The following is a 24,085-nucleotide window of genomic DNA, read 5'->3' on the forward strand; positions in this document are numbered from 1 at the left end:
GGCATTTTTTATAGACAGGTGCTAAGCAGAGCAAGTAGTCATAGGGTTACCAGAGAAACCCATCAGTCCAGTCAAAACCAAGCAAGAGGGAAGGAGTTCCCTGATCAGTGAGAAAACATGGGTTAGCCCTTTTAGAAACTTCATCAAAGTTGGATAAGAGAATATCATGTGGCCTTGAAGGGGAGAGTGACTAGCAGAGGTCACTGCCATCTGCACCCTTATAGAACTGAGAGATAAACTCAGTTGTTTCAGGGAAAGCAGTTATTCCAGAACTGCAGAAACTAGAGCTATCAATTGTAAGAATTGTTACTAAACTAGCCAGACAGAAAAATGTCTTTCATTTGGCCTTGTATGTCAGTCTGATTAAAGATTCCCTGTGAGCAAATGGACCAGATTCTCCATGATTCTTTGTATTCTCATACATTCTTTGTATATAAACCCTCGTCATTCTTTGTGCATGAACAAAATCTGTTGCATCTATAATAATTCCAGTTTTGGTGCTTCTAGAGACTTTGCACATAGTTTAAATATAGCGTGTGCCTAACAGGCAGAATGTGTATAATATCTTTACCCTGGCCCTATTAACCCACAGAGAATTGTTCAGATGTCTAGAAAAAGACTGCTTGTGATTGATAATGTATATGTTATTACAAATGTTTATATTGATCGATGATAATGACCAACTGAGAGAGGTTTTGGCTCTGTTGCCATATTTGTTTTTTACAATAAGACCTATGGACCTGTTGCCATATTTGTTTTTTACAATAAGGTTATAAAGAAGCTTAGTGTTTTTTGAAGGAAGCTGTAGATTTGCCAAGTGGATTTTCCTCATACTCAGCCAGTCATCAAGTTAGGGTACACCTGTATTCCTTGTATCCTTAGCTACTCAGGTGTGACTGCCAGAACTTTGGCAAAGATTTATGGGGCTAATATGTAGGACTCTATACTGACAGTGACATTTGCCAGCTAAGAATCTCAGGTACTATTAATTTGGAATAATAAAATGTGTAAGTGTGTGTTTTGTAAGCTGAAAGCATGAATCAATAAAGGAAAGAATTATGGAGATTAGGGTAACCATCTGGAATTTGAAACAATGGATGAAGGCCTTGAGATATCTACAGTTAAAGATAGGTATCCAACCCATTTATTTTTGGGAATAGAAAATAGTGAAACAAAATCCTTTTGCTCCTGAAACCTGGGGACACTTTTTCCAGTGAGTCCAGCTGTGCTAGGGAGCCTACCAGATGCTTCAACAATGTCTCATGAAAAGGCTGCCTGAAAAGGGATAGAGAAGGTTGGATGGGCTGCCATATCTTGAAACTGGATGGGAGGATCTTATACTGACTATTGTGAGGACCCACTAGTCTGAGGTTATATTAGTTTGTGTCTCCTAGAACTAGCAAAGCAGTTGCTAGTGGATGGGCTGAAAGGAAAAGGATCCAAAGGTGGTCCAGTCAGTTTTCAAACATACACCTGGAAAAAAGTTCCTCCTAGAAGCTCCAGAATGTGGGGCAGCAAAGATGACAGAAAGGGCTGCCTCTGATGAAATTGCTGCCTCCTGCTTTGACATTTGGAAGACCACTATTATTGATGATAGGGATGTTATGTCTGTCTGTAGAAAGACGCTAGTTTCTGGTGTTTTTTCCTTGGAACTTAGGCATACAGGCTCAAGGATCTCAGAGTTGTCTTAAAGTCTTTGAGCATATGGAGGTGTTAAAGAGCTTGTTACCTTCAATTGGTAGTTGGATCTCTTTAGGGACTCCCATTGTCTGCAATTAAGAAGATCTCTTCACAGCCACTGCAACAGCCATTGTCCTAGCTACAATATCAGCAGCAAGTGCAGCTTGAGATTCCACTTGAGCAGACAGCTGGACTTCAGCTATAAGAGATCTGACTTTCTTATACTGGTGCTTCTGCTTCAGAAACCTTGCTAAGAAAATCTGTCTCACGGAGGAAGTTATATTTAGAGAATAACACCGAATAGCTCATTTCTGTCATCAGGAGGATCACTGAAGAATATATTTTCCTCCTACAGAGATCTGCTTTCTTTGGCTCTTTCAGCTAAAGAGCAGATTTATGCTTACCTTGTTGCCCTGATTTTTTTACTGAGCTGCTTGAATAATCAGGGTACCAGGTATTAATAACAAATATTCAAAACCCTTAGTTGTACTTGGCATCTTCTCTATATCTTCTATCAGGTCTTTTAGAAACTGCTAGAATTGAGCCAGAAGTATTCTAGATCACTTTGGCAGGTTCAAACAGTCCATAACTGTCGGGCATAGCTAGACACTAAAAGAAGAAGGTTGCAGAATATCCAGTACTTCTCTTCCATGGTCTCTAGTATGATATCCAGTATGTACACCATTCTTTTTAGCAAGTCCTGAAAGACTTTTGTTTTATCCACAGAAGCTTTGAGGGGGAATGATGGCTACCCTGGTGAGGAAGCTGATATGGTGACAGATATCTGATGCAGTGGATCAGAAGAGCAGTAATTGCCACAGTATTTCTCCTCATCCTGGGGCTCATCTAGTCTATAGGGAATGGTTGAAAGAAGATATGCAAATTCTGCAGAAATGTGCATATCTTCTTCCAATCGGAGCTTTTGAAAGTGAAAGTAATTAAGACGCGGCTTTTTCGGCAACCCCCCCCCCTGTCGAAAAGCTGCTTAAACCTCCTTTTTTGAGGAAAAGCGTCTTTTCAATGAAGAGGGCGGTTTGCCGAAAAAGCCGTAACTTAATTACTTTCACTTTTGAAAGCTCTGCTTTTGAAAGTGCGATCAGAAGAAGATATGCAAATTCCCACCAAATTTGCATATCTTCTTTAGACCGTTCCACGTAATCTAGATACGCCTTCTGTTAAATGAGAATGAGATGAGGAGGAACTTAAGAAAGTAAGATCTCTGTAATTATTGTGGGGGAAGGAGGGGAGGAATCTGGCTTTGGATGCAGACAAAAATGGCAGATTTCATAGCACATGGTCATCCAGGAAAATCAGTATGACCATGATAAATTAGGGTAGTGAAGACAGGGACATATGGTTTAGTATCAGGTAGGGGTTACCCTATGGGTCTAGTATCTTTAATGGACTCCTCTCTAAAGTCTCAAGACTCACACAGAGCTACCCAAGACAATGAAAAGGCTCATTTTTGAGAGGAACTTCTGTGTTGTGTCTCCTCTTCTGAGGAGATAAAGAAATACACCTCTTCTAGCAGAGAGGCAGTTCTATCCATTGTCCTTTGTTCTGGCATCAGTGCTAGGAATCATTTAGAGATCACTTCTTGCAGGATTTTGATGAGAGGTGAGTCCTGAACTAGTTAGAATGAAAGGCCTCAGGCTGCTGTGGAGTGCTTTGGTGCCACTGAAGACACTTCTCAGACTGGTTTGGGTAAGAATTTGGTCAGAACCAAAGTAGCGGTGGGAGCTGATGCAGTTGTTCTCGGTATGGAGAAACTGCTGGAGCTTCCTCTGCTTAAGGCTTTGACCTCCGCACCTATTATTGCTACTGGATGCAGTGCAGTCCTTATGTGTGTAGAGACCATTGTGCCTGTTTGGTGCAGATTTACAAGAGTGAGAATTCTTACCACCCCTGTCCAATGTCATTTCTGAAATGCCTAATGAAGGGGGCTCATGAGAGATCTTCTGGGAACCTGGGCAGTGTCTTGATTCACCATGGAACTTGATGTTTGGGATGGACCCATTAGCTTGGTTTGATATTACTTGCATTGATTTTTCTAGCAGGAAAAGTCTCCATTTTTCCTTCCTCAATTTCTGGGTCTTTTCAGAGAAGGACTTGCACATCCAGCCATGCTCTGGAGCATATCCTTCTCCCAGGCACAATAGGCATTAAGCATAGCCATTTTCACAGGTATTGCTTTATCATAAGAGGGGCATATTTTAAACCCCAATTTGGTTTAAAATTAATTTGATTGTGACCATTTTGAATTCTTGTGCAGGAAAGATCCTTCCACAAGGTGTTACATGTGGTAGAGGAAGGAGGGGTGAAGCCCCATGTACAGGAAAACCTATCAATATTCTAATTCACAGAGGTTTTCTTTTAATATATGTGAATGGACAAAAAAATCCTATAGAACTGCCAAGTTACTCAGAGGAAGGGACGCAGACACTATAGGGTTCTGTCTCATCTATGAGTTGAATAGAACTGAATGGAAGTTATAGCTGTTTCACCCCTTACGTTCTTGACTACAAGAGTAGTGAGTGGCCAGGCACAGGCACTGTCACAGGGACTCTACTATTCAAAATCATCCCATTTTGCATACATAAGGCACATGCACTTCAACAGTGGAAAATCATTTGAAGAATGTTCTAGCTTTCACTTAGTCCTAAGGGAGATTAAGAGATTTATATGTGGAAATTTGTTACAGTGCCCCTATTCTTTTGTGTCTGCAGACGTTGTTCGATGTAGTCTGGAGAACCTGTGCAAAATGGCAAAAAAGGCCATCGTTGACATCAAAAAGACTACTTTAACTATCACAGCATTACTCTTCAATCCATCCTAGGGCAAGTTTTGCTTCCATCTATTTGGCCTGAGCCTTTGATATCTGAAGAAGAAAGAGAAGATCAGTTCATATTGGCTCCGTGCACACTCCATTGGTGGATATAATGGCCATGTTTGGATTTATTGACAGCAAATCACTTTAAGTGATCTTGAAACTCACATTGTCCCTGACAAACTCTGTAGAATGTTCTCTTATATATGATGACTTATCCTGATGACTGTTGCCTTCCCAGTCTCTGACTTCACGCAAGCTCATGGCCCAAATTTTGATCATGAACACAAATGTGTTATAACCAGAGGGAGGTAGCTCTAACTATTATTTACTGATACATATTTTATTATTATTATACTGTACAGACTACATAGTTACAGTTATTATTTTTCAGAACTTTTGTCTGTATTTGACTATTGATAGGTTAGAAAATACATTTATATTCATGAATTACAGAATGCATTCAAGATACACTGCAGTAAGGAGTAATTAGTCGCCTTTTTTATTGACATTTGAGGTTTAGTTAACCTTGCCTGTTTGGATGAATTCTTTTTTTATAAACATCCTTCACTTCTGATTCCTCTTATGTAGGCAAGGTTAACAAAAACTCAAATGGTAATAAAGAAGTTGACCTAGAATGTAAAAATAAAATCTATGTGACAACTTTTAATTAAAACACAACCAAAGCTCTGCTCCTCTTCTGAAAAGATAAACAACTGAGACAATGGGGCTGCACAGGGATTGTATCTACAATAAAAATACCAATTAGAAGCACTTATAAGACATTAGCAAGATGGCAGCAGAGTTCAGCTAATATAATTCATTTTTTTTGAGAACCCTAAAGAGTGTCCCTCTAATCAACTTCATATATAAAGCTACCATTATAAAGTCTGCACAAGGTTTCTGATACTATTTTGACTGACATTTAGCTATCAACCAGCTTTATGATGCAAATGATTTTTTCTGACTTATTAGTGGTTACTTGAAACAGATTTCATTGTCTCTGGTTTGAAGGTCAATAGTAAATTTTTCAGATCTTGTTTTGTAAAGCAAACTATTGCTCAGCCTTACTTTTAGGCAAAGCACACCATGTTCTACCACATATAGTAAATAATTATTTTTAATCTGGTCAATGTAAAAACACATTAATTCATCCATTCTAACCGAAAAGTATCCAAACATCTGACTAAGCAACTAGAAAGAAATGACAAATCATAAAACCTCTCCAGCAAACTTTCAAACCAAATAATTAAGACCAAAGTAAATAAAGGAGAAAATAATATTTTAGTTATTGAACTATCATCAAATCAGTCTTATATTACAGTAATGCAGTATTCAATGATAGCATAGTCACAAACTACCCAGTAGATTTCAGAAAAGTTATCTGAAATCAGTGAAAGAGTACAACAGACTCTTTACGTTTAGAATAAACAAAAGTATCCACATAAAAACATTCCTGATCCAGTACCAATGCTGTGTACCATGTCCATTTGGCAGCAGAGGACAATCCTGCTGGAAATAAAACACAGAGGATTGTCAAAGCCAAAGCTCTGACACGTGGAAGTGAAATTTTCTAAGCTGTCAACAACAGAGAAAGACTGGAACTGAAACCACTGAAGGGTGGAACTCTCTTATACAGCCTCAGGCAATGGAGTACATCATAACTCCTTCAAGCTATGAGAATTCCTCAATGAACACAACTTGAAATAAGGTATTCTTGCAGTGGGAATATACAGAGGCTCCCACAAAATATTTTTGTAATCATACTTAAAACTGTTTGTCAGCCACATAAAATTACTTAATATAAAAAGAATTCTGTGTGTGGAATGAGAATCAGAAAACATATTCAAGAATAGAAAAAATGAATAGAAAAATTTCTTTAGATGTCACGTTTGTTTGCAATTTTTCATGTATTATTTAATTTTAAACCATTTTGATTCTGCTATTATACTGAAAAAGTTATCACAAGGCTCATAGGTGGTGGAATAAAAATTATTAAATCAGCACATAGTCAATTTAATGTTTCTTTTTAGGTATAGGGAACTGCATCTGAAAGATTCCTTTGCTGTTTGATAGATTATTATGGTCACTTGAAATGAGCATAAACCTGCGACCCAGGTATTCTCATCCTGTCTCTAACACTGACTCTCTCTCTTGTGTCCTTAGGCAAGTCACTTAGTCCCAAAATTCCAAAACTGTAATTGAATGTTTGATATTTCAATTTGTGTGTATAACCTTATGCCTAGAGGTCTGAGTTTATCAAGTGCTGAGCACCCACAGTCCTCACTGACTTTAATTGGAGTTTGCAGTTGCTCACCTTCTCTGTACATCTGGTTCAAATGTTCTAAACTGGGCACATAAAATGTGTGTTGTCACTTTTGAAATTTTCACTTTAATCTCTCAATTTCAATTTCCTCATCTAAAAATGAAAATACTGCTACTAATGCAAGTTTGTTTTGAGTATTAATTAGCTGGTATTTATAAATGATTAAAAATTGTATTGGCTCTTATAGAATATCTCTCTAATCTATAAAGGCATGAATGGCAATGAGCTTTATGCAGGAAACAGAAAAACTCTGGATTAAAAAAGGTTTTGTGCTTACCTGATGGAGAGATATGTCTCCAAGAAATGGAAGGCTCTGGTTTCCCAGTGGCCAAGCAAGCAAGTGTAACATTGCTTCCTTCATTCACAATAATGTCAGTTGAAATACGAGATATCTTCGGAGAAACTGAAATGGAACATGGAGAAACTTTTTTTAAAAAAATTGCATTACACTGAAAAAAAATACTAATTTCCTTTAGTTCTCAGATGATAGACATCTATCAGGAAATCCAAAGTGTGTGTGTGTGTTCAAATTTTTAGCTACGAAGGTTTCCATGACCTTTTGTAAACAATGTCCTGGTTCAGAATTGCTTAGATGTGCCCACAACTATTCCATCATTTAAACAAAGGTACAACCCATGGATCAGGATGCTCCATACTAAACACTAGTTCAACTGTAATCTGCTCTACTTTATGAAAATTTGGAATAACTCTGCGGTTCTTAATACACTGCCTATGTAGCAAAATTTGGATATGCTCATGTTAATCTATAATAGATATTAAATTAAAATACTGTTGTTCTCTGATTATGCAAAAATAGTACTTCCCTATTGATTCAATTTTCCACATGTGCGTTTTTAAAGTTATATCTCCTTACACTAGTGAGTAAAGTAAGTTTTTATGGCCTTTTTCCCCATTGGTCCTTCAGTACCAATACATTCAAGAGAGACATTGATCGCAGCAACTGGGACTGTGTTTACTCACTGAGAAGTTGCCCGAATGATTCAGCATCTACTATATACTGTGTGCCATTCTTTGCAAAAATTCAACTCTGCATGAGCTAGAGACTGTAAATGTTGAGAATCAGACAGAATGTGTGTCTGGCTATCAAAGACCATAATTTACCATGAAAGAGTTAATCAAATAATAATAAAGTATTAGTATTATGATTATATATCTACAGATATAGGGTTTACCATTTCAAATTACAGTACAATTATGGACCATTTAATACTTAAAAAACCTTATGGGGAAAATAAGTAGAATTCCTGATGTAAGCAAGGCCTGAATGAATGCTTCCAGTACAGCCAGCTGGAATGAGAGAGAAACCCTGGGTGTATCTATGTAAATACAGTTTACTCCTACTTTGCTTAGATGTGTAAAATATTCAGCTGAGAGAGTGCTGTTTTGCCCATGGTAATCAATTTGATTGTTGTGGGGTCACAAATTGTTCTAACACTAAATGCAAAAATTGTGAAATATGATCACCAATGCTTGCAATTATTGTGGAAATGCAGAAAAGTCAGACTCTGTTTAACTTAGTTCAAAAGGAGAGAAAAAACATCAGAGTAAAGAAACTTGGATGGACATAGGCTCCACTGCCAGAGCCCTGGGAAGTTAAGTGGAGGGAGGGTAGGATTCTATATCAGCAGTCTAGATGCCCTCCAGGCATGAGGGCACTGGCTCAATCTGTTTCTCCCCACTGTTTCAAGGGTAGATCTAAAAAAGCTCCCTAAGGAATCTCTTTTATCATTTTAAATTTACTCCAGTGTATGCTAACTTTTCTTGTGGCTGAACTGTGTGTTGGCCAAGAGCTGAAACCACTGAGAGCTGCGGTCATTGGGTTTTGCCCAGAATCAAATCCACCACAAGTGGATGGAAGCATTGAGTGGTTGTCTGGTGAGCCAGTGGGAGTAGCAGTAAGCAAGCAGTCAGTGCGGCAGCCAGTAGGAACAGCAGAGTGGTGGTGGCAGAGTTGTAAGTAACCAGCAGGTGAATGGTGAGTGACCAGCAGAGTGAATAAGATGCTTCTTTACTTCCTGCACTCAGGATGCAAGGAGAACTTTGAAATCTGGGTCTGCTCTAACCAAGGGCAGCATCAGTGAGTAGAGTGCAGAAAAGGGTTGGGCATGTGAAGGGGTCTTTTACTACTGGTTTTATTTATGGAGTCCGCTTGTGGTGTTTCCCCAAATTTATGCCAACTTATTTCCCTCTCTTTTATTAAAAGTTTTTTTCTATACTCAGCCTCTGTGCTTGCAAGTGGGGAAGCATTGCTTCTCAAAGGTGCTGAGGGGTGCAGCATGTATTTCCCAGGTTTTTGAGATGGGAGCTCGAGCCAGTTCTGTGTTGGATGGATGAAGAGGAATCTCTAGATTTTGATCTTGGCTGCTGCTAGATCTACCTGGCAGAAAGGTTACACTACAAAAGGTAATGTCTGAGTCCCCAGGTATCTGCCCTCTCTGCAGAGTTTAAAGTAAGGTAGTTCCATGCTAAAACAATAAAGGCAGCCATGAGAGTACCTATTCTGGGATCTTTAAGGATGGAAAGAGAGAAACAAAGGTCAGGGAAGGCATGTGACATAACTAGCGGAAGCTATGCTGTAAAACAGAGCCTGATCATTTTTCATAGTTGCTGCTAAGCATAGTGTGAACTGAACATGAAAGCCTGAACTACTCCACAAACAAGTGAGAAAGGAAATATGCAATAAATGCTGGTGTATATGCAATATTTGTTTGGATCCCAAGATCTGAAATCCAAATAACCTTGATTTATAGAAGCATGTTTATAAAGTAGTTGGGATACATCTATTGTATAAGCCTCAGTTAATACAAATGTAGGGTATGATTATCAAAAGTCAAATACTAACCAGCATTTTATTTTGATGTTTACAATTGCATCATTCAAAATTATCTTCACAATAGATACCAGGTAAGTTTGGTCAAAAAGATCTATACAATTACACAGAAGCAGAATCAATAAAAACAACACAGTCAAGCTTCTTTGCCACAAGAACCTGCGTATGGCTGCAAAAATGAACACAAATCAATTTTGCAGCATTGTACAGACTTTGAGAATGGAGTGAGTGGATGGAACATTTATTGAATCTGGCCTACAGACACCTTATACAGAATAACATCCTGGAAAAAAAATATGTTTCAGCACTTTTCAAAACTGCACTGCATAGGAAAAGCACTACTTCTGAGACTATACAACTTTAGAAATAAGATGGAAATTTAATAGACAATATTAGTTAAGAAAGACAAGAGGGTGAGGCAATATATTTGACTGGACATACTTCTGCTGTGAAAAAGGCAAGCTTCATAGAGCTCTTCTTCAGATCTGGGAAATGTTCTCGGACACCAGACATGTAGTGATGACGCTCAGGACACGAACCTGAAGAAGAGCTCTATGTATGCTCCCATACTTGTCTAAGTCACCAACAGCAGTTGGTGCAATAGAAAATATTACCTCACCCACCTTGTGACTCAAATATCTTGGGAGCAACATGGCTACAATAACTCTGCATCCATTTCTAATTAGTTATTTATTTCAGTACCTGGTTTTTTTCTGTGGGACTCAGCAAGTGAATCCAAGGTTCCAATTGTGCAATTCTTACTCTTGCTGCTTACCTCTGACAAGAAGCATGTTTAAGGATCATTGCTATGGTCATAAGGTTACACACATGTATACAAAGGTGGACTAAACCCTTCTCACCGGTGGCCTGCTTTGTTTATACTCTTCCACAAGGCGAGGGCTGTAGAGTGGGTCTCTGAGCCTAGGCTCTAGGTGTCCAACTTCTACAAAGTATTCTCAACGCTAGCCCCAGGTTTTGCCATGTGCTGCCCCCATATGTGTGTACAACATAGCACAGATTGAATCTCTCTGATCTGGGATTCTCTGGCCCGGCAACATCATGGCAGAGGGTGTAGAGCTGCCAGGGCAGGGAGTTTGGCAGCAGAGAGCTTGGTTAAATCTAATTTAAGTAGATTGAATGTATATTATTTGTGGTTGGTATTTTTTAGTTAGGGCCATGACACACATTATTTGTGGTATTAGAATGGGTTTATTCCTGGAGCCTCCCAAGGCATGCCACTGAGGGTATGTCTACACTACCGTGTTAATTCGAATTAACTTAATTCGAAATAGTTCATTCAAATTAAGCTAATTCGAATTAACACATTTACACACAAAACCTATTTCGAAATAGTGTTTTGCTATTTCGAAATAGTATGTCCATACTGAGTGGACCCTGAACCGAAGTTAAGGCTGGCCAGAACCAGTGCCGGCAGGGCATCAGGTTAGGACTTAGTTGTGGGCTGCTGCCTGAGGCTAACTGAGTTCTGTGCTTAATGGGACTCTACCCCCACCCCGGACAGACAGTTCTTAGGGTTCCCCACTTGCTGGTTTACCTCGATGAGGGACAGCAAAGCAGTCCTGTCTTGGAGTGCCCTGAGTGCCCGAACTCAGGACACCACAGCACTCGGTCACATGGAGCCAGAGCTGCCCCTGGGCACACCGGTGCATCTCGTGGGGTTGTTGTCATCAGCTCGGCTGCACTTGCTGCAGGCTGCCATCCGGTCCATCAGGGTGTTGTCAGGATTCAGGAGGCCCTAAGGGAGAGTGTCTACCCTGAGGAGCCCTCAGAGCCTCCCCGGTCCTCCCCACCGGGGGCTTGTGCCCCATTCCTCCCTCACATCCTTCCACTTACCCTTCCCTAGCCCCCCTTCCTGATGTCAAACAAAAGACACATATGTTACAAAATAGAAACTGGGTTTATTGAACAAAATAGGGGAAGGGGAAGATGAATCTCTGGGGAGACTGGGAAAAGGAGGTGAGAGAGGGGAAGAGAGAGGGTGGGAGAGGGGAGGGGGAAACCTGGGAGGAGGGAACTGGAAGGGGGAAGCAAGGGGAAGAAGGGGGAGGGGAAGCTTAGGGCCCAGGGTTGCCAGACCAACTTGATTTTCATGCAAACCTGCTCCTGGGTTCGCATGTGGCCTTTGGTGGCCAGGCTGGCAGCTATCCTGCCATAGACAGCTGCATTTCTCCATCTAGTACGGAGATCATGGACGTTGGGGGCATCCCCCCCAAACCTGAATAAAAGCCATGATCTCCACCCTGGTCCAGAAAGGCGCCCACCTTCTCCAGCACCTGTCAGGCTCGTGGGAGCTGGCAGACTGCTCCTGGGGAGTGGTGGAGGGCTGGCTGCCAGTGGCTTGCTGGCTTATGTGTTGGGGCCACTGAGTCAGGGGCCCCGGTGGCCACTGCTGGCTCTGGGCTTGCAGGCTTGGAGCTGGCACAGGCACTGTGGCCAGGGTCTACCCCTTTCATGGCTCCGGGGCTGGGGAGAGGAGAGTAAGTTTTCCTGGTTGTGCCCAGAGTGGCCATCAGGGCTCCCTGGGAAGGGCTAGAGGCCCCCTATTTTGAATTAAGTGTCTACACAGCACTTAATTCAAAATAGCTATTTCGAATTTGGCATTACTCTTCGTAGAATGAGGTTTACCAAATTCGAATTAAGCGCTCCGCTATTTTGAATTAATTTTGAAATAGCAGTTTGCATGTATAGTCCATTATTTCAAATTAACTTTGCAGTGTAGACCTACCCTGAGTGTGTTCAGAGTCCAGCCAGGTGGAGGCACTGCCAATTTTAAACTCCTTTAGGAGCAAAGGGACTGCAGCCAGGCAGGGGGAGGGAGGCAAATGGGGCAACCAGGCGTGGTGATTCTAAGGGGCCCAGAACTCTTGGCCACAGCTGCTGCTATTTATTGCTGAGGACCTTTTAAATCACCACTGGAGCACTGGGTGGCACAGTCTGGGCAGCTCTGAGGGCTGGTTTTCCCAGCTCTGCCCTTCCACTCAGGCTTCACCCATTCCAGGAGCACAGCGCCAATTCATCCCCCTTGCTCCACCCCTTCTCCTGCCCAGCTTGCCCAGGGGCCTAATGTGGCTGTTTGAATGGTGGGCCTAGAGGATTCCCACCTATCTGATATCACCACTGGGATGCTCAGGATCTCCCTAGGGTGTGCTGACAGAGGGATATAAATGAAGCACTTTGAAAGTGCAAATGAAGCCAGGATTTAAATATCCGTGCTTCCTTTGCATAATCATATAATGGCTCTTTTTTGAAAAAGCGCTATTTTGAAATTGAAACTGCAGTCTAGACGTGGTTCTTTTGAAAATGGGGCACTTTTTCGAAAGAACCTGTAAACCTCAAAAATGAGGTCTAGACTGCAGGTTCAATTTCAAAATAGCCCTTTTTCGAAAGAGCATCATTATGTGATTATGCAAATGAAGTGCAGGATATTTAAATCCTGGCTTCATTTGCACTTTCAAAGTGCTTCATTTACATCCCTCTGCCGACAGAGCGATGTAGTCTAGACACACCCTTCATGTTAACAACATCAGAATACAGATGAGTGTTGCCTGCTCCCAGGTAACCCAAAGAAAAAAAGGGGAGTTACATAAGGAAAGCTAAGAAATATGTCCAAGCCAGAGAGACTGCAAAAAAGAAAGAGTTTTTGAAGTCTTGGACTTCCACATCCTCTAAATTCACTTAAATTGAGGAATATACATTTTATGAACAAAGCAAATTAACTATATTTGCAGTGCATTATTTGGAATTAAATTCTGCCAATGTCTGGGATGGCAAGGTGGAGGGGACACAGTTGAAAGAAAAATCTAAGGCTCTTAAATCTCCCTTAAGAGAAGAGTACAATACTCTGCCTTGCTGTTTGAAATAGATTTGTACATTTATATAACAATAAAAACATATTTCAGAATGTGCCACAGTTTTCAAAATTTTCAAAAATAATCCACTATTTTCCCAGTTCATTTAATAACCCAAAACACACACATTCATTACTATTTTCAAGAATTATTTCCACATAAAAAGGATAATTTTATTCATCAGATTCCCCACATAGATTCCTTAAATTAATCCATTACTCTAATTCACTCTGCAAAAGACAGCACTATACAAAAGAAGAAAGTGGACAGCTGTGACCTACATTGCCTAAAAATGAGATAAAATATGCCCATTTGTCAGGAAAGAAGCCCAAAGGATCATTATTAAATTAAAATCTCCCAGAGTTAAATATCATTCACATTATAAAATGATTTGGCAAAAGACAAAAATTTCAAATGCATGCTCTTAATTCCTGCCATGATGCATGTACTTTCATGTACACGGAATACATAATAAGCCTGTTTCTGAGGCCCCAAAGAAGAGGTCCATAATACCTTAGGTATCTAGGTTAAATTGACAGAAAAATACTATGTATGATTTGCAAAAGTTCTGGCTTTAGTCACCCTAAAGTTAATCATGACTAGCTTTCTAAATGTCTCAGAAGAGTAGCCAGTTAGTTAGTCTGTAACTTTAATCACAACAAGTAGTCCTGTGGCACGTTAGAGACTGACAGAAACATATATAGTATCATGAGTTTTTGTGGACAGAACCCACTTCTTCAGATAAGCTAGAGTCTCTAGCTCATCTAAAGAAGTGGGTTTTGCCCACGAAAGCTGATGATACTATATATATTTTTGTTATTCTCTAAGGGTATGTCTACACTATAGCGTTAATTCGAAGTATCTTATTTCAAAATAGTTAATTCAAAATAGGTTATTTTGAAATAATGCATCTACACACAAAATGCATTTCAAAATAGCCTTTTTCTATTTTGAAATACCACGTCCACACTGAGTAGACACTGATTCGGATTTAAGGCTGGCCGGAACCAGGTCAGGCAGGGCATCAGGTCAGGAGTGTCTGTGTGTGGCTGTTGCCTGAGGCTATTTGAGGCCTGTGCTTAAAGGGACAATGTGTCCCTGATTGCTTGCCTGCCTCGATGAGGGACAGCAAAGCATTTGTGTCTTGGAGTGCTCTGGTTGCCCTTACTCAGGACACCATAGCACTCTGCAACATGGAGCCAGAGCTGCCCCTGGGCACTCCAGTGCATCTCGTGGACACATTACTATCCGCCTTGCTGCACTTCCTGCAGGCTGCCATCCGGGAGGTCCATTGGGGAGCTGTCAGTATCCAGGAAGCCCTGCGGGACAGTGTCTATCCTGAGGAGCACTCAGAGCCTCCCTGGTCTGCACCACCAGAGGCTCTTGTCTCATTACTCCCTCACGTCCTTCCACGTATCCCCTCCCTAGCCCCCTTTCCTGATGTCAAATAAAATACACGTATTTTCAAAAATATAAACTCTCTTTATTTAACAAAACTGGGGGGGGGAGGAGAATGAAACTATGGGGAGACTGGGGAAAGGAGGCGGGAGAGGGGAGAAGAGAGGAAGAAAACTGGGAGGAAGGAGCTGGAAGGGGGAAGCAAGGGGAAGAAGGGGGAGGGGAAGCTCAGGGTTCAGGGGTGAGGGTCTCGCCGGACCCACTGTCTTCCAGCACAGCAGGTGCGGGGGCCTTAGCATCCCTGAGGGGATAGGGAGGAGGGTGTGGAGGTTGAGGAGGGACAGGCGGGAGGGGGAGAAGGAGTATGAGGAGGAGCGGTAGCTGGGGAGGCAGCAGGCACTGGAGCACCACAAGACAGCACACTCTGCACCAGGGTCTGCAGGTGTTCACAGATGGCACGACCCTGGGCAAGCAGCTCCCACCGGAACTCCCAGTCGTCCTGCACTCAGTGGTCCAAAGTGCGGTGCAGGGCTCACAGGACCCCCAGGTGTTGCTGTTGGTACTCCTGCAGTGTTTGGGTGGACCTGCTGAGCCCTCAGGTATATGAGGATGTCCTGGGTGGGGTGGTGCACCCTGCACGCGCAGCTGGTGCGACTGTGGAGAAAGAAGAGAAGTGGTCAGTTCTCCCTGGGGACACAGTGGGTGAAGCCCAGACCCCCTCTGTGAGATGAAGATGACTGTGCCCTGCACCGTCAGAGCCGATGTTCTTGCACAGAGGCCATGGTCAGAATGTCTGGCTATCCCCAGGAGTGGGAGCTGTCCTGAGACTGCACCCATGCCCCTGTACTATGTACAGTGTGGCCGAGGTGGGGGGGGAAGATGTCCCCTGCCTCTGTGTAGAGGGGGCTTGTGAAGGGAGGGCATTCTGCTGTTTCGCGCCCCGGGGTCAAGAGCATGTCATGTCTCTTCACACACGTGTGTGGCAGGCAGCTGGAGTCACCTATCCAGGGGTGGCACCGCACATGCTCGCACATGCATAGGTTGCTGCGTGATCCGCGGTAAGCAAGGCCCATGCACGCGGTCCCTGGTCTCCCTCTCCATGCCCCCGGGAAAGGGACAGTGATGGCACTCACCTGGTGTGGCCTCCCCAGATGACCCTGGTGACTCCGCTGCTGGGACAGCTCAGGAGTCTTGTCGGCGTAGCACCCTCTGTGACAGTTCCTGCAGCTCCTCCTCCATGCCTGGTCATGGCCTTCCGCGCCCGGATCGGTGCCCCCCAGGGTGGCATGGACCGTTCCGCCCCCCATGATGCAGTCTAGGGCGTCAAAATAGGGGCAGATGTCTGCCTCTGTTGAGGAGCTGCCCTGAGTGGCTCTGGCATACGCCTGCCGCAGCTCCTTAATCTTCATGCGCACTTGCTCTTGGGTGCATGTGTGGTCTTTGGTGGCCATGGTGGCAGCTATGCGGCCATACTTGGTGGTTTTCCTCTGTCTAGTGCGGCGATCATGGACATTGGAGGCCTCCCCCCAAACCTCAATGAGGTCCATGATCTCCGCACTAGTCCAGGAGGGTGCCTGCCATCTCTGGCCCCTGTCTGGCTCTTGGGAGCTGGGGGACTGGGCGGGGGACGGCTGGCTGGCACTGGCTGCCTGGCTCATACTGGAGCCACTGGGTGAGGGTCAGTGACTGCTGGCTCTGTGCTGGCATGCCTGTAGCTGACACATGCACTATGGCCAAAGTCTACCCCTTTAAGGGCTCCGGGGCTGGGGGAGAGTAGAGAAGTTTTCCTGGTTTGGCCCAGAGTGGCCACCAGGGGAAACTGGGAAGGGCTGGAGGCCTCCTATTTTGAAATAAGGCTACGTCTAGATTACATGGCTCTGTTGACGGAGCCATGTAAAATAGTTTATTCGGCATAGTCAAAGAAGTGGGGATTTAAATAATCCCCGCTTCATTAAAATAAAAATGGCCACTGCCGATCCGGCACAGAGTGGCAGTCTAGATGCGGTGCAGTCGACAAAGGAAGCTTTTGTTGACTGCTCCGGTAAACCTCGTCTAGACTGCTGCGCTGTGCCGGATCAGCTGATCATTGGCATAGCGCAGCAGCCATTTTTATTTTAATGAGGCGGGGATTATTTAAATCCCTGCTTCTTTGACTATGCCAAATAAACTATTTTACATGACTCCATCAACGGAGCCATGTAGTCTAGACGTAGCCTAAGCGTCTACACAGCACTTATTTCAAATTAGCTATTTCGAATTTGGCGGTATTCCTCGTAGAATGAGGTTTACCAAATTCAAAATGAGAACCCCACTATATCAATTTTATTTTGAAATAGCGGTTTGCCTGTGTAGATGCTAGGAAAGTTAATTCGAAATAACAGCTGTTATTTTGAATTAACTTTGATGTGTAGACATACCCTAAAGTGCCACAGAACTACGCATTTTTAGCTTTCTAAATGTAAGTTCCAAGTTTCTATCTTTAAAATAAAACAGAATAAAACTATGTTAATAAAAAGTTACTTGGAAGAGTAGGGTAAACTCAAATGTAACTGGTCTTCTCTAAAGTAAATTTATATAGTAGACTGATGCAAATACATGCTTTGCATGGTTGAATATTTTCCAGGTTAAGTAACTATTATAATATACATATTTCCAGTAGCCTTAACTCATGTGACTTCCTTGAAAAATGTTCTCATTTTTCTGCTACATGCACAAACAAGCATGGGTGAGTTAACTAATGGTTATTTGCTTGGCATGTTTCATTGCCACAGAATACTCTGTTTCTCTAGGGGTACTTCCATGGCATAAAGGTTTCACCAACCCACTTCTCTTTTATCATAGGGTATCATATGTGTGATCTAGCTTTTCTGTGTTGGCATGATAACCAACAGAGGGGTGTTGTGAACTAGTGCAATGTATATCATCTCTGCTGCTGTTCTAAATGATACTGGGGATCAGGGCCAGAACTGGGGACAAACAAATAGGTTTAAGGATAACCTGCCTTACCTGGCCCACTGAAGAAAAGGAAGAATGGAAAATCAAGCCCATCCACAAAATCGACTGTTAACTATAGTGATTTATTTTACTTAAAGATACAAACACCAGTATGGAAGATGCAAATCTGCTAACATTGATCTCAATGGGAATTGAGGATGCTGAGCATCTTGCGGTACCAGTCCCAAAAAACATCTTTCTAAAGATTTATCTGCAAGTCTCCAACTTGTGAAAGCTGGTGTAGCTACCATTATTTTAATGAAGTGGTGCTCATTTACACCAGCAAAATAACCGGCTATGAAATATTTAGGACCCAATTTTCAAAAATGGCTTTCAAAACCAGGGCAACAATCACACCCACCCCCGACATACAAACAAGGAAACTTTATATGCATCAAAAAAAAAATCAGGTAACTACCCAATCAAATAACTATTCAATTTTCAAGCAAAAGAAGGAAATCATGACTGAAAACAAAATTGCGCACAAAATCGCACCTGCAATTTGAGATGCTGAGTTGAAAATTTGACCTCTTCAGGCTTAAATTACTTCATAATGTCCCTTCAATATTCCAACAAAACTACTGAAAATAATTTCTATTTGGAGCCATTATATATGAATAGGAAAGACTATAAGGTAGAATTCAGTTTCTTTTTGTACGATATGAATCACTGCATAGGAGCTATTGCAATTCAAACTTTTAACTTTATTTATCCAAGGATATAAGAGCTCTCTTAGTCTCCTTCAACTGTATTGGGTAGGTAGAATTTTCTTCATCAAGAAAATTCTGTGATTTCCCACTTCCTATCCCCTTCCAATACCATCTCCTCCTTTATCTCCTGTCTACCCTGCTATGGTTTTCCTTTGCTCTTCCCTTGTATCATAGCCACATGCTCCCTTGACTCCTTTTCTTCACTGCTACTGAGTTACTTGACCTGTAATTTTCAATCCCTCCATTTTACTGCCCTTACGTTTAATCTCTTCTGGCCAGTTCCTCTCAAAATAAAACCATGTCACATTTTCCGCTCAAACAGACCACTCTTGATTCCACCTGCTTTTACAGCTATTTCCCATCTGTCTTCTTTTATTTAAACATACACATATCATTTACAACTATTGCCACTAATTCTTCTCCTCTAACTTCAGCTCACCTTTACATGCTCTACTCCATTAAAGCTCTAAGCAAGTTTTCTGATGGCATTTCCCTGGCTAAATTCCATCCTCATCTCCCTTAACCTCTCTGGCTATATCTAGACTGCAGGCTTCTTTTGGAAGAAGCTTTTCCCGAAGAAATCTTCTGGAAAAAAACTTCTTCTGAAAGCGAGCATCCGCACAGCAAAAACGCATCGAAAAAGCGATCTGCTTTTTCAAAACATAGCGTTCACACTGAATGGATGTGCTCTTACATTTCAGCTGTGATTACAATGGATAGATTGACCACCAGGGCACCTGTGCTTTTTCCTCTTTCCTCTTCTTTCAAAATAACTCCCTCTTCCCTGTCCACACACTCCTTTTTCCAAAAGAGCTCTTTTGGAAAAAGGCATATTCCTCATAGAATGAGGATTACCAGTATCGGGAAAACCCCTCTGTTCTTTCGATTTTCTTTCCAAAAATATGCGATTGCAGTGTGAACGTAACTGAAGGTTTTTTTTTAAAAAGGCTGTTTTTCTGAAAAAAATCTGTAGTGTAGACATACTCTCTGTACTCCTACTTTTTCTTGAAATCTTGCCATTCCTTGTCTTTTGTCATTCAGTCCTCTCCTGATTTCTCTCTTCCACCACCACCATCTGTTCATTACTTCAGTTATGCTATCCTTCCTGCTGTTGGCCGATGTCCTAGAAAATTCCATTTTTGCTACCTCCCATCTTCCTTCATATCCTTTTTATAGATGATCACAACTGCTCATAATTTCCACTTCCATATATACACTGTTGACTCATACATCTCTTTCCATGTCTGACCTGCATTCTTCCACCCATACCTATATCTCGTAACATGCACAGTGACAGAATGGGGAATACCATCACCAATACAGTTACCAACTATCTATCTAATCACACAAACCTAAACAACCTTGATATGCCTCCTGCTCCACGCCTTCTCCAAGACTCTGCTTCTGTTCACTCCATCTTTCCTTTACCATCACTCACTCTCCTCCATCCTCACTCACTTTTACCAGGCTTAGGCAGGGGGTTGGCTGTCCCCCACATAGAAGCCATATAGTACACCTGCTTTCGGGAGCCCAGTAGAGCCAGGGCAGGTAGGGAGCCTGCCTTAGCCCCATTGTGCTGCTGACTAGAATTTGGCTTATTTAAAGTTCCCAGATTTCCTTTAATAGTCACTAGGAGATTGAGGTCAATTCCAGGAGGCTCTGAGCCAATCTACCAACCTTCACTATTTCCTTGTCAAATAGATCCATAACCATGAACAATCTTTGACTTTCTCTTTCATGCCCCATGCATCCAGGCAATAAGGAAATATTACCACTTTTTTCTTCATAGCATTTCTAACATCCATCCTTTTGTTTCCCCTCATTATTGATTAATTATGAAACTGTATTCACAAAACAAATCTTGGTAATGACAATTTAACATTTTGATGAAAATAGACACACTTTCCTATATTAAAAAACCCCCTAAAATAGTCTGCTGGAATTTCATAGAAATTCATAGACGAGTGCAGCATGTGCCCGGGATGGGGGATTGACAGTCACACAGACAAGCAGACATACAAACAGTCAAACTCTCTGAAATATATAGTAGATAGCTGACCCTTTCTCCATCTCTGCCCCTTGCTGCCCCAGTAGGTGTCTTGGTTCCCATATTGGGCCCCTTGCTGCCCCTTGTGGTCATTATACAGTATAACTGTCCCTCCTACGAGACCCTTCCCTTCCAATTGAATTCCAGGCACTTCCCAATGTTCTTGCAGAATCAAACCCTTATCTTGCTTTAAGACACCAGAGAGAGATGCATAACAAATATGGTGGTCCTAGCTCTTACCATTTGGGAGGTGATTTTGAACAAATGGACTCACAGATAGACAGCTGTACATTTCTAAAATATATAGTAAGATGTGAAGAGTTAGGAGCACAAAACAAGGAGTCACAAAAGCCAGCATCCTGGGTAGGGAGCTACCTAAAAGAAGCTGGTAGGAAATGTCAAGGAAACAGATATGGCATAAGACCTCCCCTCAAAAGGAAGTTAGTTCTAGAACCCCAATTTCCCTTTCCCATCTCCCTGGGGAAAGCTCTTACTACCAGGCTGTAGAGTAATTCTTGATCTGGCCAAATGAATACTTTATAAAAAGTGGAACACTTTCTGTGGGAGAGATGTAGAGAGATTTACCTCTGAATACCCTATTAGGGCACTGTGCTACAAGGTTGGAGACACTGATTCAAATCTCTGCTCCACATCACACCAGAGAGGGGGTTTATATCCATCTCTTCTACATCCTGCCTGAGCACTCTGGCTATTGGGTGTGGGGGGCTAGGTGTGGTCAGAGAACACCTATTAGATCAGATACTTTGGGTAAAATAAACAGGGGAACAGCACCTTGTGGTTCTCCATCAAGTTAAGGACTGAGGCAGCTTAGCACATGACAATTGGCAAAAATTTAATCCATCTAATAATGAGGGGATTCAGTATAACTGGTTTCAATAGCTCAAATGAATCCTCCCTTTACTTTGCAGAACATTTTTCTGGCAGCTTAGGTGCACAAATGTTTATGCACTCGTTTCTGCAAACAGGCAAACAGAAGTGACCGTGAGAGTCCGCAAACATTTGTTCTCCAAAATTCAAAGCTCTGCAGCACAGCTTGATGCAACTCTACTTAATTTTTCCATTCAAAAGATATAAAATATTGTTTAAAATCAGAGCTGTAACAGCTGAGTTCCCTTTAGGCAGCAACAGCAGGAAGTACATTACACACTAATCGTAAAGCAACACATCACAGAAGGACCAGGTCTCTGGTGTGATTCAGCCTTCACTTTGGTAGAAACAAGTGTAGGAATGCATGTATTTCTAAAAACCCACTCTGAGAGGGCACAACACCGCACCTCAAGCAAGAGAATACCCAAGTACTCTTAGGATTGGTGGTGTCAGTAGACAACTCTCTTCAGTGGGGTACAGAAACTTGCTTCCCTTCAGATACATGCTTCTTACCAACATTAGAGAGAAAGCACCACTATGATGCAGTGAAACATGAAGGGGCAATGTGCTATCACTGCAACAATCCTGGCACAGTCCTTGATTTATTTTTTGAGAGCTATTCTAAGTCTGCACATAATGTATAACGAACAGTACAGCAACCTTACAGATTTCCAGGGGCAGCTGTCACAGAAAGAGGGACTATCCAGGGAAAACCTCAACAGAAGGCAAACCTTACACATATTGTAGTTTAATTTGATAAAACTAGAAAAAAGCATGAACATAGCTTTTAGTTTCTATAGTAAGTTGTTGTGTATACTGCAGCCAGTAAATTGTCCCAAATGATCTGACAATAGAACTAATGTATCTTTAAAATGTCATAAAAATTCATAAAGCACTTTTCATCTTAGACTACTCTTCAGGGGTCATCATTAGCTAATACATTAAATTTCATTACATTACTATAGGTTACATTTCTACTTTCTATTCAGCTCATGAATCCATTTACTGTACCTCATACAATACATTATTTCTTGATCACCTTTTTTAACCTTTTTTTTTTAGACTTTCAGTATTTCAACAGCTGTTTGGCAGAATGGGGAAATTCTGGCCCTAAATGAAGTCAATGGAAGTTTTACAACTGGCTTCAGTGGAACCAGGACTTCACCCAATTAAATGTGTTATAAAAGTGTTAAACCTGCTTGCAGATAAGATGGGTACAATATACCAAAGGAAACATTATGCAGAAAAAAAACAACAAGCCTTAAAAATCCCTTGATAGGTTAATTGCCCATTGTGATTAGACACCAAGAATTAAGGTCTTTAGTTATAATTAATATATTTGACAGACTTCAGCAATATGACTAGAATGATTCTCAGACTGGATAAAAAAAGCATCAGAAGTATAAATATCTAAAATTTCCAAAAAATGTTTGTTTAAATTAAGGTCCAAACAAATATTCAGAATAGAAGACAATTTCTCCTGAGAGCGAGTAATGGTACCAATAAATAATTAAGAAATCCACCCTTTGTCATGCGGACTGTGTTATTCCATGACAAGAACATTTTATGCCATTTATCTAACCTTAGAATTACAATATATAACCTACCTATTATTTTTTTAATTATGACACCTATTTGTGCCATTTTAGTTAATGTATTTACATTTTGAGTCACTTTTGCAGAAATATAGAATACAAAGCTATTTTAGAAAACCACTACAACATTGCACATTCTTTCAAAATTAAGAAGATAATAAACAGAATAATTAAAAATCAAACAAATTCCTGACTTGATAACTGAATAATGCAAATTAGGACTGATAGGATTAGCTTCCCTATTTGAAAACACATTGAAAATGGTTTTAGATTAAAATTCCGTGTGTTTTGTATTCAAAAGTTGATTTAAAATAGTTATTTCCCTCTTCACCTCTAATTATAGAATTCTTGAAAACTACACTGAAATAGATCCTGTTAGACCTTTAGCATGATTAGATGGTTATCTTTAAATTATCAATAATATTTTTCTATGACTGAAACAGACAATTTGTGACAAAATCTACAAAAATGTCCAAATTGGAAACACAACTTTTTAAGACACAAAGTGGTTTTTTTTCCCTTCATGAATTAGATTAATATAATTAATGGCTAACAACTCTTTTTAAAATGTATGGTAGAATTCTTCCATTGCATTGGTATAAGTCAGGAGTGACTCAACTGAAATCAATAGAACAATACTGTGTGGAAATTGTATTAAATTAAAGGAAAATTAGAATCTTAGCTCCTAGTCTTCCTTCTACTTGTTTATATATTGTTAAAAATCTATTTTAAATACCACATCAGTAATAAATAATGTTAAATTTATACAAGCAAAATGAGAATATACACAGTGCAGTGATGTATTTTAGCTCTGACTTGCTATAATTAACATCTGCACTGGCTTCCTTCACCTTCTACATGAAATCCTTGCCTTTTGAGTTTGTCTTAAATAATCTATAC

At 41.2% G+C, this 24,085-nt stretch overlaps 1 protein-coding gene and 1 long non-coding RNA gene across 5 annotated transcripts in view; one reads left to right on the forward strand and one right to left on the reverse strand.

Moving 5' to 3' along the window:
• Positions 1–24,085, reverse strand: part of NEGR1 (neuronal growth regulator 1) — a 694,269-nt gene that overhangs the window by 250,744 nt on the left and 419,440 nt on the right. For all 4 annotated transcript variants that reach the window (XM_006121060.4, XM_006121061.4, XM_075936237.1 and 1 more), the window contains exon 4: positions 7,111–7,236. In XM_006121060.4, the coding sequence (XP_006121122.1) occupies positions 7,111–7,236 (126 nt within the window). The remainder of the gene's footprint in view (positions 1–7,110; positions 7,237–24,085) is intronic.
• LOC142830564 (uncharacterized) overlaps positions 1–24,085 on the forward strand; it is a 217,308-nt gene that overhangs the window by 24,634 nt on the left and 168,589 nt on the right. The window lies entirely within an intron of this gene.

Source organism: Pelodiscus sinensis, chromosome 9, assembly GCF_049634645.1.
Source record: "Pelodiscus sinensis isolate JC-2024 chromosome 9, ASM4963464v1, whole genome shotgun sequence".
NCBI lineage: Eukaryota > Metazoa > Chordata > Testudines > Trionychidae > Pelodiscus > Pelodiscus sinensis.